This window comes from Corticium candelabrum, chromosome 20, assembly GCF_963422355.1.
Source record: "Corticium candelabrum chromosome 20, ooCorCand1.1, whole genome shotgun sequence".
Classification (NCBI taxonomy): domain Eukaryota; kingdom Metazoa; phylum Porifera; class Homoscleromorpha; order Homosclerophorida; family Plakinidae; genus Corticium; species Corticium candelabrum.
Window position 1 is genome coordinate 5,707,815 of NC_085104.1, and position 17,116 is coordinate 5,724,930.

A 17,116-nucleotide genomic window follows, 5' to 3' on the forward strand; every position below is an offset into this window, starting at 1 on the left:
GCCTCAAGATCATGTCACGTGATCTTTCCTCTTGTTCTTTCTGGAAGAATTAAACGTCTTTCAATTACAATTACAAGTATACCAGATGAAAAATTTTACTATCAAAACGTAAAACATTTCAGAAAGCTGTAGAGACTAGACTGCACAGTGGGATGATGACATCATTTCCTGACTCACAAAACCTGACGTTGCATTTCCCAAATTAGCAACAAGGGGTGACGTCTAGTTATAACTAGGGTGGAGTGCTAACGACACTTTCCATAACTCGTCAGCTATCGGATCACGGCAGTTCGCTGTCGTTTTTTCACTATCAATAATGAGCACACTCAGCATATCAGAAGTTGAAGACGTTCAGCAGAATTCCACAAAGGAAGCTCTTTCCAAACTTCCGCCTCTGGCTACTGACGACTCCCATTTCCACGATTTTTGTCACGCAGTCGACGACTCTCGTGGCTCTGACACGTCGAGCGCCATCTCCCTCAGTCAGATGGACGAAAACGAGGAGGACGAACATCATATTGCCCGTCACATGTTTTATCTAGACAACTGGGAATCAGACTATGAAGACGACCAAGTCTACTCGACCCACTGTATCATTTGCTATGACGAAGGACAGATACCAAAACGCGACTGTTGCGGAAATTATGTCTGCGAGGTTTGCCTCATACAGTTTGTAACAACAAGAGTGGAGGAAGGCTTACCGAAAGTTCAGTGCCCATGTCCTGATTGTGACGAATTCATTTCGAGAGAAGAAATGAAAATGCTGCTACCTACTCATCTCGTTTCGAAATATGAGCAGTTTCTTGTCGACTGTGAAGGGAAACCAGGAGTGAAAACGTGTCCCAGGTGCTCGTTTATCCTCAAGTGGGATGAATACAATAGACAAGAGAAGACCACGCCGATGACTGAAACAAAGGGCAAGAGAGAGTCAAGCAATGAGCACAAGGTCGTGTGTCCTGCTTGCGATTTGGTTTGGTGTTTTTCATGTCACGCTCCGTGGCACGAAAAACTGTCTTGTCGACAATTTCGAAAAGGCCAGAAGCTGTTCAAGAAGTGGATAAAGGGCAAACATAATGGCATTGCCAATGCTCAACGATGTCCAAAGTGTCATATTTGCATCCAACGGACGACCGGTTGTGATCACATGACGTGTAGTCGATGTCAGTGTGACTTCTGCTATCGTTGTGGCAAACGTATGATCAGCTTCGGATGGGTAGGAGATCACTACAGTCGATACAGCATTTTCGGATGCAAATACAATTACAAACCTGATAAGCCAGTTCAACGAAAGTTGACGCGAGGTGCCATTTTCTCGGGTACAGTCGCTGCCACTCCTGTAGTTGCTGGTTTGGCTGTCGGAGTCGCTGGAGTCGTAGTGGCAGCAAGTCCGGTTATACTCTCAGCCTATGGTATCTACCGTCTAGGACGAAAACTGAAAAGGAGATTCTAAATGTACAGACTTGTTTATGTGTACAGTTTGAGTTGTGAAGGTGTGTTGATGCCTTTAATGTTACTTCTAGGTACAAAGAGATGTGTTTGAGTTTGTAGAGTTTGGATATTGTTTATCTCCTCATTCTATAAGGCTTTATGTTAGCGTATGCTATAAACGTAGCAATTTTAAATTTAATTGCACTTTGAATTTGATTTTTATGTTTGGTTAGCGCGCTAGGGCCAGTTACTCTAGTTGATATTCATGATGGAACGGAGTGCTTTCTTGCGCAATTTGGGCTCTTTTATTGTGAAAACTGATCAGTCTTTGAAGGCCATCGCAGAGAAACTGGGATGGAACGCAAAGAAGCTGGCTGATGTAGGTTTTGACAAGTTGTCATTCCAATTGTGTGTTCGCGTTCTTATGTTGTTCTGGTAGGAGGAAACGCTTGTTTGTCCTTATAACAGTGGCCACCGTGTGCCTATTAGGCGCTCAGAAGTTCATGAAGAACGTTGCAGATTGAGAAGTATGGGCATAGACCCGGATGTCGAGGTAGGTTACACCAGGAACATGTAAAGAATGGCTAATCAGTTGCTTACCATCGAGTATTGCTTTCGTCACGTGTTACATGTGATGGGAGGTTTATTTTTAGAGCGTTTACAAATTTGAGAATTGCTATGTGTTTGTGGTAGGGGTAGCTTGAACATATATTACAAAGGACCTATATACTGCTCCTCTGATCATTCCAGGAGGCGACTTTATTAGATCCCTTAATTAAAAACAAATATCTCTCTGGATGCCTACCTAGGAAGCGGGCATCTAGTTCCATGGGTCCTTTCAGCAGCATTGGGAAACAGGCACTGTAATGTGTTACTGTAATACTACACACAGGAGAGTCTAACTAGTTGTAAGGTATCTGTAGCTGCCTCGCGTTTGTGAGTAACACGTCCAACGGAGTTTTCAGACCATCTACTGAAACGCCGAGTCCTAGCTAGACAATACGTATTTCAGGGCTCGAAAAATCGATCCAACTAGTTGTCATTTGACGAGTTTCAAAATTTCTTAGGTCGTCAAAAATCTTAGTCTAGGCTGTCATGTTGATATCAATCATAGTGTTTAGTATGTGTGTGTGTGTGTGTACATTTTGTACGACCTTCTAGAATTCAGTGCAGTGTAAGCATACAGCGCAGCATTCCCACAATGGCATGAAACTGACACACACATTACCGCTGAGTCAATGGATACGATGTGCTAGATTTTACAGAGCTAGACATCTTCACTGAGGCAAGGAAGACAATAGTGATAGCTAATTGAATTAGTGATTAAACGCATACCACCTCTCTTTGTCAAAACAAGGCGGAGTTTTAACCAGACTTCCACATATCACATTGCGAAAGTTGTCCGTTTCTTGCTACTAAAATCATATCTACTAATTTTGACCTACAGGATTACCATTGTCTCTACTGCTCCCTTGTCACATACTCATGCCTTTTTTGGAATTCTGAGATGGCTCTTGCACGCCCAGTTTTGTTATCCGGGATATGAACAGTTTGTCAACATACGGCGCACTGCTGGCAGTACATACTACACGTACATGTCATTGTACCACAAATGTCCGAATGTGAGCATCAAAGCGGCGCATGTTTTAGTACAGTACAGTTATCCACCTGCAAGCCATTATAAACTAGCGTTGGTCTGCTCTAGTCGTCAAATGATGACCTAGACTAGAACGTTAGTTGTAATTGTAAAATTTAACTCGTCAAATGACGACTTGACGACCTATTTTTTGAGCCCTTCGTATTTGTTGAAACCCTAGCTGTCATGGAAGTAAACATGCAAACTTCCTAGTAGTTTAGATTACGTATATAGGCCTGGTATAGGTAGTTGTCGTTTTGTGATCATGATCAAGACAATTGAAATGTACAGTCTAGGTATGCGCTCAGTTCGATTTTGTTGTAATGACAGTGGTATGGTATTTACTGACATAGAAATTGATTGTAGTATGGGACGTGTGAATAGTTGACTGTAGGTGGCATTCAGCTAATAAAGGTGTTTCTTGGTTGTCAAGTACACACAATCCCTAGCTACAGTACAAAAGGATGGGGCGACGGAAGTTCATGAAGCTTTTTCGTCGCCGTTTGCTCACTTAAACGAATCGTTCTTAGACTCATCTGTAGTCGGACACGGAAACGATTTTTTAAGGTAGGTCCTATCATGAAACGTGGTCGTGGGGAGGAGAAATTTGAGATTTGTGTACACACACACACACACACACACACACACACACACACACACACACACACACACGCACACACACATATATACCAAGAGCTCGATGGAGAGCCATATAAGACCACGCCCCTTTCTGTTGTGCGACTCGGATTAGAAGCCTCGCTACGCTCGGCAATAATTGGAGTGTCCAAGAAAATTTTTAGGTGCAGACAGGGTTGCTAAAGGGTGCCTTACTAAGAGATGCCTAAGGGATGGATAAAAGATCCAATGATCGTTGAGCATTGTCAACACCATTATGTTTGCCCTTTTTTCACTTCTTGAACAGCTTTTGGCCTTTTCAATATGGAGCGTGACATGAAAAACACCAGACCAAGGACCTCTAACCAAGGATGGGTGCTTTCGTTAGTGCTTGAAAACATTTGAGTATGCATTAGCACCTGAAATGGCAGTAAATAGAATTTGCCCGTAGTAGATCGGTTGCAGTAGGCGTGAACCTATTCACCTGCACGAGTGCTGGAGGACATTCGGGACTTCAATATCGCAATGATGAACTTCTGTCCTGTTGTGGGTTGTGGCACTCGTGCAGATTGTGACAGAAACATTAGTTTCTTTCCGTTTGCCAGCAATTGTGACGGTCAATGCGAGGAATTTTGAAAATTGACAGAATTGTACGGGGACATGGATCACTGCTATCAACAGAAAAGACCTGAAACAGAGAGCAATTTGAAGTACACACGCGTTTGTTCCAATCACTTCATAAGCTGAAATCTTCTGCAATGAAAAGATGAAACAAATCCGGATTTGAAGTACAGCGAAGGGATGCAAAGAGACTGTGAAAGAAGACTACGAAACTGTTCCTCCACTTGATTGCAGTGTGTATGCAAGCGAAATTGCAAGCGACATTGAAACTGAAGACAACGTAGTCTAGGAGAGCGCTAGTGCAGACATACTTGTCGTCTGAAGATGTTGACAAGCTAAAGCAGCCATTGGACTGTCTTCAGAAGGAACTGGCAGCACTCTACAGCATTTCGGTTTTAAAGTGGTTTGCTTTCAAAGAAGAAATTTCATCCGACGTGGATGCAGGTACTTGCTCAGTCACAAGTTGACGTTCTTGGACAACTCGCTAAGGGGAATTCCGTAAGGGTCTTGACCATCACTGTACTGCAATTTAGCATTGTAGCGGCGTTGGCTGTTGGAACGTAACAATATGTCATGATAACTGAGAAGAAGAGGTTTACACCTTATCGAAGATGTCCTGGATGTCCTCCACACGCGGGGTGGTCAGTTTAGCCCGGTTCACAGTACAGCACTAGCACGAGCGTCCTGCGAGCGTTCTGCGAGCGTCCTGGACGCTGATGATGAGCGAGAGTCAGCGTCACACTGTGAACTTGTCAGCATCCTCGACGCTGGAATAGAGAAGTTGTAATGGAGCGTCCTAGCTGGAAGTGATTCAGCATCTGATGACATCATGTGCTCGTTTTCAACCAATCGAAAGTCAGTCAAAGCAACTGGTCGTATCTGGGATATTCTATTTGTTCACATGGCATTGATCATTGATTCGTCGCTGGAAGTTTTCATTGAGTGTGTGCATTGCTGCGTGGTTTTCCCCATGTGTTTGACAAGTTCAGTCAAAAAACAAGGACCTAAGGATGAAATAGAACGCTTAGGACTATGGCACAGCAGCAACAAAAGCAAAACGTTGTCGTCCCTGTCTGTCGCGAGTACATTGTACACACGTGGTTACTTTGCAGTGCCAGACCACTGTGGCAGTGTGTTCTTTGTGCGATGGATGCTCGTCAGACGCAGTACTGTAAATGGAACAGTGCCAGCGTCTTCGCTGACGCTGATGTGAGCGTCCTTGTCAGCATCCAGGACACTGTGCTAGTGTCGTACTGTGAACCGGGCTTTTAGCTCGCGTGAATGCAGGGTTCTCCCCAGGGTGTTTGACAGCGCTACGCTTGAATTTCTACTTCACTCTCAGTGCTCACTGACTTGAGATTGTCTAGATACGCTCCAGATACCGGATAGCAAGTGCATGTGAATGAAATGTAAATCTTAATGATGTAATTTGCATGTTTAGAACCTACCTGCTAATCAGGCGGCTTGAAGAAGGCCAATACTGAATAGGACCATTGATTGACCACTTTGCAAAAATAGTTCTAGTCAGATTCCAACGGCTGTGCCACTTCAAAGTCGCCGCCGCAGTTTTTCTACGGTAACGTGTTTTGCTTTCACTTCCAGAGTTTGTATTCTGTTGTAGTTTTCGAGTGGCACAGGCACCCGTCAATCTAGCGGTACCAGTCACACATTAATAATAATTTATGTCAGCAGATATACGAGCATATTTCACAGCACGTTCTAGAGCCAGAATTGGCGGTCAATTAGAAGAGCATGGAACTCTCGAAGGTGAAAGCAGAGATTCATTCCAAGAGAACAGTGACCCAGCCTGTACTGCGCCTCCACCTAAGCGTTCTTATCACAGTTTATCTGGCTTTGAACCAGCACGGAGTCAGGAGTTCCCCTGGGTGCAGCTCATTGAGACGCCCGCCTGCCAAGGCATGATGTCCCAACTGTGCAGAAAACATTGTCGTCGTCCAAAGTTGTCGGTTGTTGGAAGGGCACTATGGGTAGACCTCCCTTGTACAACAATGACCAAGTAACTCTAAAACGACATGAAACGTCGAAGTGCCATAATGCAGCTGATATGCTGGAAGCTAGTCTCTGCATGTCTAGAGAAGATGGAGGGATACAGGAAGCGTTTGCAGCTGTAGAAAGTGCGGAAAGAAAGCTATGGTTGGGGTCATGAAGTGTTTGTATTGGCTACATAAACAAGGCATACCCCACGCCACTAAGTATGTGCCACTACTTGAACTTGCCAAATCTCTGGGTGCCACGTATCTGAATGATCTCTACTTGGGCGGTAACGCTCACTACACGTCTGAACGTTTTGTGCAGGAAGTAGTCATGTCATTGGGTAGCACTATCAGTAGCAAATGTTTTGACTGCTGAGGGCATCACCGTATTTTGCCGTAATGTGTGACCAAACAACAGGCATTGCAGTTATCAAGGAAGTCATTATGTATGCACGCTATTTTGATTCAGATCGAAAGATCCAAACAGCATTTATTGGCATGTCAGAAGTTTCCGATGGGAGTGCCAAGACTATTGTTGGGGTACTTAGGCAGCTTTGTGACAGAGAGCAACTTAATATTGACCACAAACTTGTGGCTTTTGGGAGTGAGGGAGCGGCAGTGATGACTGGGGGTCGTGGTGGTGTTGCTATACTATTGAAAGTAGATCACCCTGGGTTACTGCCAACCGCTGTATTGCCCATAGGCTAGAGCTAGCAGCTGGTCAAGCTGCCAATGAAATACCTTATGCGAAGAAGTTCAAAGCTATCCTGGATCAGCTGTATCGATTTTATGAGAATTCTGCTGTTGGTACTGCTGGACTGAAGGAAATACAAGATGTGCTAGATGAGCCTCAAATGAAACTGACACAGGCAAAAGACGTTAGGTGGTTGTCTCATGACCGTGCTGTTGGTAACCTTTGTCGATGCCTGCCTGCAGTTATTACCAGCTTGGAACGAGAGGTTTCAGAGCGTCATGATGCTCAAGCTCTAGGACAGTCCACATTTTTGAAGTCATACAGATTGGTTGCGATGCTTCTCATGCTCTCTGATGTACAGCCGTGGCCAAAAGTTGTCGGACACATGTCATGTTTTATGTAAATTGGTCATATTTGGTTAGAAATGCAGTTATAGTTCAGTAATAAATTCAATACAACAATTATAATTTGAGATAACAATATTTTTATTATAAATATCAATTATGCCCAAAAACTAACAAAACAGAATCATTAAATATATGGAGTAACATGTAACGTAGGAAAAGACATCATTAGAGATAAGAATAACAGCAACAAATTAGCAATATCGTAGTAATAATTGCTATTATTTTGTACACAGTCCCTTGGCACGGATCAGAGCTGATATCCTAGTCGGCATGCTGTTCACCAGGTCCTGGCACCTCTCAGAAGCTATCCTCTGCCACACGTCCTGGAGTACAGCCTTCAGCTGGGCCTTGCTGGTTGGCTGGTGATGTCAGACAGCTATTTTTAGGTTGCCCCACAGGGTCTCAATTGGGTTCATGTCTGGTGATTGCGGAGGCCAGTCCATCACCAGGAACATTGTTGGTCTGGAACCATTGTCTTGTTGAGACTGAGGTGTGGCGTGGAGCATTATCCTGCTGGAATGTGTAGTTCTTGCCATTCTGGAACGTCTCACGAGCTGCAGGTAACATTGTATCACGGAGAATAGCCTGATACTTCTCAGAGTTGATTGTTCCATCACAGACAGTCAGCCTTCCAACTCCAGAACTTGACATGCACCCGCAGACCATAACAGATTCCGAGCCATGCTTCACTGTGGGAATGATGCAGTCTTTGTTCCACTCTTATCCGGGCCTTCTTCGTACCCTCACATTCCCTGAAGTTGCAAACAACTGGAAACTGGATTTGTCAGACCATAACACACGGTTCCACTGTCTCTGAGTCCATTTTTGTGCCTACGAGCCCAAGCCAGCCTCTTCCTCTTCTGGTCAGGTTTGATGAGTGGCTTCTTTCGGGCCTTGCATGACCTTAGACCATGGTCTAGCAACCTTCTGCGAGTTGTTCTGACGGAAGCAGTCACAGCGTCACCATTAGTCCATTCTTGGTGCAATTTTACTGCTGTTTTCTTCCTGTCTCGCAAGCTCATCATGCACAGGTTCCTGTTATCTCGAGCGGTGGTGACCCGTGGCCGTCCAGTGCGGCGCCTGTCCCTCACACTACCGGTTTGACGGAGTTTCTGGAGCAAGGTTGCAACGCCAGCAGGGGATTTATGAACCCTGCGAGCAATCTGGCGGCTGCTGAGACCCTCCTCATGCAGCACCTGGATACTGATCCTCTCCGCCTCGGTGTAGTTCAGTGTCTTGACCATCGTGAGCTTGGTATGAGTCAAATTGCTCAGAAACTTCTGCTAGATTTATAGCTTCACTTGTGCAATAAGATTGTGGTTTTAAATATAGTTTTATAGACTATTCTCTAGATGGCGACAAACACATCTGTAATGGAATACGTAGCTATTGGTCAAATAATTGGTATACCAGGTTAAAGTAAAGGCCTGTCCACACTAGACCAGAATGGATTGCGATCCGATCGGGATAGCGAGCGTCCACACTGCACTTTGAAAACGATACCTCCGCCTCATTTCGCTATCACGTGACTGATGACCGATGTGTATGTGTGGTTTCTTTGCTTGTAGAAAGCGTTGATACAGCGACGTAAGGTGAGCGAGAACAAAGACGAGTGAGGAGTGCTAGATGTTCCGACTACACGCATAGCGTACATGAAGGTAACGCCCACTATTTCTAATTGGATTCGACCGATCGCGATCGAATCCACCTCGCGATGTGGATCGGACGGATTGCGATCGGATTGCGATCCGATCGCGATCAAGTTGCAAGTGTGGACAGCATTGCGGTTGGATTGCGATCGGATCGCAATCCAGTTGCCAGTGTGGACAGGCCTTAATTTTGTCATCCCTAGATCTGATAAAAATATTGGTGTATTATACTCTCTTTGAGTAAGCAGGTCATAATGTTCAGTGCAAGTTCTGGTGAGAACCATATCTTTCACTTTAACTATATTTTTAAGGTGTCCGACAACTTTTGGCCACAACTGTACTGCCACCACTGGCTTCTTTATCGCATGCTTTCCAAAGGAAAGATCTTGACTACAGTTTAGTGAAGCTTCTTGTTATTGGTGTAATAGCTACTTTGGACAAAGTGAAGACCACCCTTGGGCAACATTACTCTTCACTTCAGAGAGTAGTGGAGAAGATCTCCATGCCTTTGACATTTCTACTGTAATGGCTGATACCTTCAAAGCAGGTATATATGACCCATTTCTTGATGCTTTAATGTGTCATATTAAGAGATGCTTTCCTGACATCGATCTACTCTGCAGTATTTTTTATGTCAGGAGCTGGCCAGAGGTATGATCTGATGACTTCGGTAATGATCACCTGGATACCTTAGCTGATAACTATTCACCTACCATTGTAGACAAAGAAAAGTTACAAAAAGAGTGGAATTTATTCAGATAATGCTGTGCCGCATCCTCATCTGATTCTTTGCCATACCAAGCCATGGGGGCACAAGAAATGATGGATCCACAATTGTGAAGAAAGAGAACCTTTTGCCAGTGTTTCCAAACATTTGTAACCTTGCAGCCATTGCCCAGCTAATCCCTGCTTCTACTGCTGACTGTGAGAGGGGGTTTTCTGCACTGAATAGGATAAAGACACCTCTGAGAAACCATCTGAGCAACAAAAATCACAGTGCAGCTGCTGTTTATCTATTGAAGGTCCTTGTTTAGAAGACTTTGACTTTAACGCTGCATGTCTGGAGTGGGCTTCCAAGAGGAACAGACGCATTACAATATTGAACAGAGTCAGCATAATTAATTATACAGCAGACAGTTTGTAAGATTGAACAGTTTTGCTTATTGCTCTCTACCTTAGCAGCAACCTTAGGATATGAAGTCAGTCATTGTTTGAAATAGTATGTCATTGTGTTTATGCATTTAATTGTGTCACAGTGTGTATGTAGCAAGCGTGCACTGCTACTTAGTAGACTAGTGAACAGGTTTGTCAATGCATGGTTGCAAGTCACAGCATTATCTTCAACAGTTGTCCATGCTAAATGTCCGTACCCTTCCAGCTAATGGGGTTACTGATAGCCGACAGCCTGTAAACAGCTAGTATAGGCGATTTTCAGCGGCAAGTCTAATATACTGATAATAGATTAGTATTGCAATTGGGACTTTGTCATGACATCATTGGATGGACGTAGTCTTAGGGGAGGGGTTAGTGCTACGCTTTCCTGAAATCCTGAGGAGAACCCTGTAAATGCAACTGGGCTATTGATGTATACTGCTTGAGCTTGTTTACTGTGGGACTATTTTTATCAGTTTCCAAGCAATGGAGGTTTAGCTCTACATAGACATTTAACAACTGCAGGCAGTGTAAATGTACTCAAAGCCATCCTAACTCCCTATCTTGTTGTTTTAGCTGATGCTGTGACTCATTGATCTGGTACACTTTTTGTGTTTCATTTTTATTCAGTGCAGTTTGTGGTGGACACTCATTGCTTATGACTTGACTCCAACAATAGTCTGAATATGCATGTCACATGGATCTGATATTATTTGGTCATATTACAAAATTTGCGGTTGTGATGGTGCTACAATTGTAGGTACATGTTTATTCACTGGGTCTTCCTATATATCACACGCACTAGAATCGTCAAGTAGGTTATGTTGCTTCTCATAAGTCAACTCGAAGGACACTTTAATCCATCAGTCAGCATATATTGAGCTACTATTTCAGTGTAGATTTAGCTGCATTACAGAGACCTACAACATGGTACTGATTGTCAAAGAAATGTTTCAGTGTGCATGATTTTATGTCTGGCTGTTTGTCAACTATGCAGACAACAGCAGCAGGGGATTTTACATATGTTGCCAATAATATACACACGACTTGAGTATCTCTAACAGTACTCTATTTGCATTGTGCAATCAGAATGAACAGTTGTTCATTGAAGCCCCAGTGAATGCTATGAAACACTATAGTGCCTGTGGGTCTTTTTTGTGACTGTGTTGTCAAATGGATTTCATTTATTAATTTAAGCCACATCTCCCTCTGTGGTATTCACAAATACATGTTAGCAAAACTAAATGCTGAATACAGCAGATTAATGGAACTTTTGTTATTGTACCAGAGTTGCTTTTTAAAGACATGTGCTTAATAGGTAATACAATGATTTTTAGATGTCAGTTAAACTTGAAGGCTCCGAATTCTTCTACCAAAAGTCTAAACAAGTGGTGACAATCAAGACAGGTTAGTGTTACAGGTTCTGTGGATGTAGCTTTCTTATAATTTATTTTATATTTAAAGGCTAATGAGTTTTAAATACTATTCTGAATGGAATAGAATAGAGTGAATGGGACCACAAGGAGTGGTTGTTGAGGAGTACTGTGCTTCCTCAAATAGAAGGAGCGGCTTCTATTTTCTTCAGGTCACAAATCCATGTGGTTTCTATTCAAGGGTGGCTTTTATTCTAGGGCAGTTCCTATTCGAAGGCGGCTTCTATTTCCGATAGTGTCAATGAATGGTAGCTCTGTTCATGCTAATTTGTTCTCAACAGTCAAATAAGTTGCTTTATACCCCGTTTACACGAGCACGCATAGTGAGCCAAGTCGAGCGAAGTCGCGCCAACTTGTGCCAGCCCAGTATTCCGGCCTGTGCTTACACGACGCACTCTGTAGAAGGAAGCCAATGTGTGTCATCAACGTGCATTAGTTACGTGAGCTTGACATAGCTTGCGTTAGCTCACGTTTCCAATGGACAGAAGCCAATCTGCTTACGTTTTTCTCTATGGCTTTACAACAGTCATATCAAGAATGTGTAGGACATATACGAGATGTCATGGTCTATTGCCAGGCGAATATTGCGTGCATGCAGCAGCGGAGTTCAAAAACTGAACTTCTTCCTCATCTTGGTCGCTCCATAAATTGGATAAGACACAGAGTCTGTCTCGCTCCATGCTATTGCACTATTTTCGCACGGAAGTATGATGCGGCGGAAAGGGGTCTGGCTACGCAAGAGTACCAAATGAGCATGCACGGCTCGTTTCGTAGCACGCTATGCGTTTACACGATGTACTTGATTCGAGCCAGCCTGAGCTGGCGCACGCGAGCAAACTTGAAAGCTGAGCATTATGATAATGCAAAAAACATCGTACGAGACGTTTTCTTCAAATGACTTCCATTATGTGTAGGTTTTGTTTTACCGCTTCGTGTAAACTTTGATATTTGTGTAGGCGAAAGTAAAATGTGCTTTCGCATCACTGACTCACCTCCAATCGATGGCGAAAAGCACACATACGGCGATGGTTTGGCTGTAGAATGAAGGCACTTTGTGTCACGTGATTATGTGCAGTGTTGCACGTTTCCGTGTGTTTTTGCATCACGCAAGCCGTTTTGTACTGTAGTATGGCCTCCATTCGTAGAAAGAAACACGAGGAAAGTGCGAAAGACCGAGCGATTGCAAGTCGCTCAAGTCGATCATGTGGAGTCTGCAACGTACAAACAACTGAGTCGTGTATGAACTGTAACTTGTTCTCTTTCACTATTAGGGTCACCTGAAGCGTCTAGATCCGTCTCTTGTGTGCTCTCATAGTTGGCCTCGGAAAGCAAGACCAAAAGAATGCGCCACGCAACACAGCAAGCGTTCGGTCCGCTGCCCAAGGCCTTACTGCGCGTGCGTCAGTCGGTGAAGTGCTCTTTTAGTGTGTATCTTGATAGTCATGCCCCCTTTTTGCTGGTTCTTCTGTAATTATGAACTTCTTATGGATGAGACATTGTCATTGTTATTGAATGCTTCCTCAGATGAAGATTATCCAGCAAGTTGTGTAAGTTTGGTGAGGTCCCATTGGGATTCTGATGTCTATGCATGAGCATCACTATATTTTGCTAGGAAAATGTGAGATTTGCATGCAGAGGAGTGTGTGTGTGAGCTTGCCACACCTGCTGGGCTTCCGCTAGCAGAGAATGCTACAGATGTCATGATATATCTGGAAACTTAGATCATGTGTGTCTTTACATTGTGCAACGAAAGCAGTAAATTCCAGACAGCTATTGCAAGAGCATACTTTATTGCGCCAATAGTAACAGGTACGTTGTTTGAAAACAACTCACACTAAAGTTGAGTGCAACTCTTTACAATCTGTGCACATAAATCATTAAGAATCTTTGTTTATTAGAACATAGAATGTAAAGTACAGTGCTACTTAAGAAGTTTCATCTTGTAGCAATTTTTTGTTTTGGAGAAACTTGATTTTGTTCTACAGAAATCAAGTTTGCATGGGAGGGTTATCTGTTGTTAGGGCCTTTGAGGCAGTCATCTGGACAGTGTCCCTCTATATGAGACGTTCTAATTAATAAAGTTAAGCTGACCACCCTGTTCTCTGCAAGGGCATATTAGATATGAATATTACTAATGGTTATTAAATTTCTATTATTATTAGTTGTAGTTAATATATTTATCGTTGTATGCATTCATGAAGTATATCTCATTCACCCCGTTCTAATTTATTATGAAGTGTATCTCTGAAGAATTCTCATGAAGAATTTCATTTAGAGTTATATCCCGTTCAATGATATCTCGTTCTGAGATTATCGATTATTAGTTAATATCCCGTTGAAGACAAAACATGTAACCGAGTGTCCCGCTTCACAAATTCGTGTTGATTAGATTATTGATTGTTAGTTATATTTCATTGAAGACAGTTAAAAGACCCGGATATGTGCAAAAATATCTTGCCTTTTTCGACATCCCGACACTAAATGACACGTATCGTCTGATGTCAGGAACGGGCAGTCTAAATTCGGTGGAGATCTGATGGGCCGTCTCAGAGAAATTCGCACACGAGTGGAGGTGGGTTCGATTGGCCTAAAACGTCACAGATCATGGAGTCTAGCGCACTTTCCCAATGACGCACTTTTGCTCTAGACGCTGAAAGAAACTTGCCTGTGCATGGTTCTATGCATCGTACGGTTTCTAAGACATTGAGAAAACTTTAGTCTGTTTTGGTGCCATTTTGAGATTTCCAGCGAGTCTCTTGTGACATCTTCGATTGTGATGTAAGACGACAAGGGTCGAAACGTAAATGCATGTATACGCAGGACCCACATGAACAAAGGCCTAGTTTGAGGTCGTGTTGTCACTTCAAATATGTTGCTGGCGTTGCGGGGAACAGGTGTATCGAAAGTGACAGGAATTCGATTTGTCTACATGGCCAAACGAAGGGTAGGCGTTTTTTCAAGACCCGGAGATGCAAAAATATCTTGCTTTTATGGATGTCGCCTGCAATAAACAATATATGCTCCACGCTTACCATCCGATGTCGGGAACGGGCAGTTTAAATTTGGTGGAGATCTGATATGCTGTTACAGAGATGTTTGGGCACGAGCTGAGATGGGTTTTATCGGCTGGAAATCGTATCGTTGCGGGAGAAATCCGGAAGATAACAACAGCTTCACTTTCGACCTCTATGGATTCAGCGTGCACGAGCTGAATTTGGTGGTGCTGCGACTTGCCGTTATGGAGATACGCGAGTACATAGACGTGCACGCGCGCGCACACACACACACACACACACACACACACACACACACACACACACACACACACACACACACACACACACAGAGCTCTCCCATATAGATTTAGTTTTTAAATTTTAGTTATGACATTGCTTGTTAGTTGATGATTTATACTTGTGACACGAGCATAACAATACTTGTATCTCTATATATAAAGGAGAGCTGTCTATGTGTCTGTCTGTGTGTACGCGCATATCTCAGCTGCTTTGTGTCTGATCTCTGCCAAATTTGGCCGAAACTGCTCGGGCTGATGGTGACGTGGCTGGATTTGGAGTGCACGGTGTCTCCTCTTGAGGAGTCGACTCGAGCAAAAATTCCTTGACGACGCGAATGGTACACCTTTTGGTTCATTTGAATGCACGCCCACACCAGTCCCGTGTGGACTGTATGCGTCACCGTCCTTTTCAACGCTTCCGGCGATCGATGATTTCTTGCCAATTGAAGCTGCTGCTGTAGTGCTCGTGTTTCTCTCCAAATTCTGATTGCATTTGCACCGAATCTGACCTAAGCGTTTCCAGCACCGAACGCTACACATGGAGAGTGTTGATTTCTACCAAAAAACGCGAGAAAAGTAAGATTCGAAGTCATTCAGCACGTGTGTCAAGTAATCTACGAGTGAGTAATAACTGCACGTGACTTGATATATAACTCTTCAACGGGATGTTAGCTAACAATCAATAATCCAATCAGCCTGGGCAAAGAATGGGATCTCATCTAGGAGGAAGCGATTCTTCGGAAGTTTGCCCAACAATCGGAGTGTATATGTGGGAATTTGTGTTAGTTTCTCAGAGGGGATATCATTGAATGGGATATAACCCTAAAGAAATTCTTCATGAGAATTCGGTCCCGCTGCTAATTCTTCAGAATGGAGTAAAAATGCATGTGAACGAGATACTTAATGATAAATTGTCACAACAGGATACTCATACAACAACATAAATTGGCATACAACATTAAATTAATTAACTAACAACTAATAATCTAATCTGCTTGTGCAGAGAACGGGCCACTGAGCTAGTCTCCAAATAACCGCAAGTTGCAGTGCTACCTAATGTTGCTCGGTATACCAAATCGGTTGAGCTTAACAGTGAAGGTGTTATCATTTTCCAGAGTTCTTGTGGGACAACCAATCACAGTCTCCACTCATGCATGAATTTCTCTAATATGACGCATCAGATTCCACTGAATTTATACTGGCCATTCCTGACTTTGGACCGTACGCACGGAACAATTATTACCGGCGACGTTGATAACAGCAAGATATTTTTGACCATATCTGGGCCTTTTAAATATACGCCTACATGTACCTTCGTTTGCCCGTGTATACATGCGTCGAATAGTTGCCATGTTCACTACACTTGTTTCCTACACAAACACAGCTAGTAACGTCTTCGAAGTGATGGCGTCTAACAGGATTGTCGAAATGGCTGCGTGACGAGATGCAAATTTGCCAATACAGGAACCACTTATCTGGGTGAGAAAGTAACTGCACGTGACGTTCAGGTTTCTGCTGCCCCGATATCTATTTCTGCAGGAAACGTGCTGCTAATTTCTCGAAAAACTCAGTTACATTTATATTTATCTTCAACGGGATATTGAATTAAGACTTTCCAATAGATTCATGTGAATGCACACCCACACCAGTTCAGTGTAGACTGTACGTGTCATCGTCTTTCGTAACACTTCCAGCTATCAAAGATTTCTTGCCAATTGAAGCCTTTCTTTTAGTGCTTGCGTAGTCAGTAACTGATTCTCTGAACACTTGATGTACAAATTCAACCATGGAATGCAGGGGCGTAGCGTCCAGTCCGACCGGTCCGGCCATGGCCGGACCGGTTTTTGAAATATGCACTTTCGCCAGACGCTCAATGGCATCAACTTCCGTTTTAAGGGTATAGCCGATTAAATAAGTAATATATTTCTGCTCATGCAGTACTTTGTGCGTCGGCCTTGCGTTCTCCAGACGTCAGTTGAAGGTACTGTACAGGCTCGGAGACCTAGCCGATGCGAGGCTAAGATGTGTGCAGGTAATGCACGGAGGTCCGAGGCCGCTAAAAAGACCCGTTCATCTCAGAGCCGCCGCATCTATCAGGAGCAGACCTGTGAGATTAGGAGTCTAGCAAGTTGTCGAAGTAGTTGTCTGTCTAAAACAGACACTTTGTCGATCAGTTCGTGCTTAAATGAGTT

General features: G+C 43.5%; 2 protein-coding genes across 2 annotated transcripts; both read left to right on the forward strand.

The window, feature by feature from the left end:
- Positions 1–228: 228 nt before the first annotated feature.
- Positions 229–1,644, forward strand: LOC134195885 (E3 ubiquitin-protein ligase RNF217-like). Its single transcript, XM_062664973.1, has one exon. It carries the CDS (start codon positions 317–319, stop codon positions 1,448–1,450), a length of 1,134 nt encoding a protein of 377 aa, XP_062520957.1. The 5' UTR covers positions 229–316; the 3' UTR covers positions 1,451–1,644.
- A 49-nt stretch (positions 1,645–1,693) lies between these two features.
- On the forward strand, positions 1,694–11,622 carry LOC134195886 (U11/U12 small nuclear ribonucleoprotein 48 kDa protein-like). The gene is made up of 3 exons (XM_062664974.1): positions 1,694–1,807; positions 1,868–1,981; positions 11,534–11,622. Exons 1-3 carry the CDS (start codon positions 1,694–1,696, stop codon positions 11,606–11,608), a joined length of 303 nt encoding a protein of 100 aa, XP_062520958.1. The 3' UTR covers positions 11,609–11,622.
- The last annotated feature ends 5,494 nt before the right edge of the window (positions 11,623–17,116 follow it).

What these genes read in the sequence shown, in the direction of transcription:
- LOC134195885 (XM_062664973.1), top strand. Translation starts at nt 317, where the DNA reads ATGAGCACACTCAGCATATCAGAAGTTGAAGACGTTCAGCAGAATTCC.
- LOC134195886 (XM_062664974.1), top strand. Translation starts at nt 1,694, where the DNA reads ATGATGGAACGGAGTGCTTTCTTGCGCAATTTGGGCTCTTTTATTGTG. An exon ending in ACGCAAAGAAGCTGGCTGAT is followed by an intron (nt 1,808 to 1,867) that starts GTAGGTTTTGAC and finishes TTGTTCTGGTAG; the next exon opens with GAGGAAACGCTTGTTTGTCC. An exon ending in GCATAGACCCGGATGTCGAG is followed by an intron (nt 1,982 to 11,533) that starts GTAGGTTACACC and finishes AATGATTTTTAG; the next exon opens with ATGTCAGTTAAACTTGAAGG.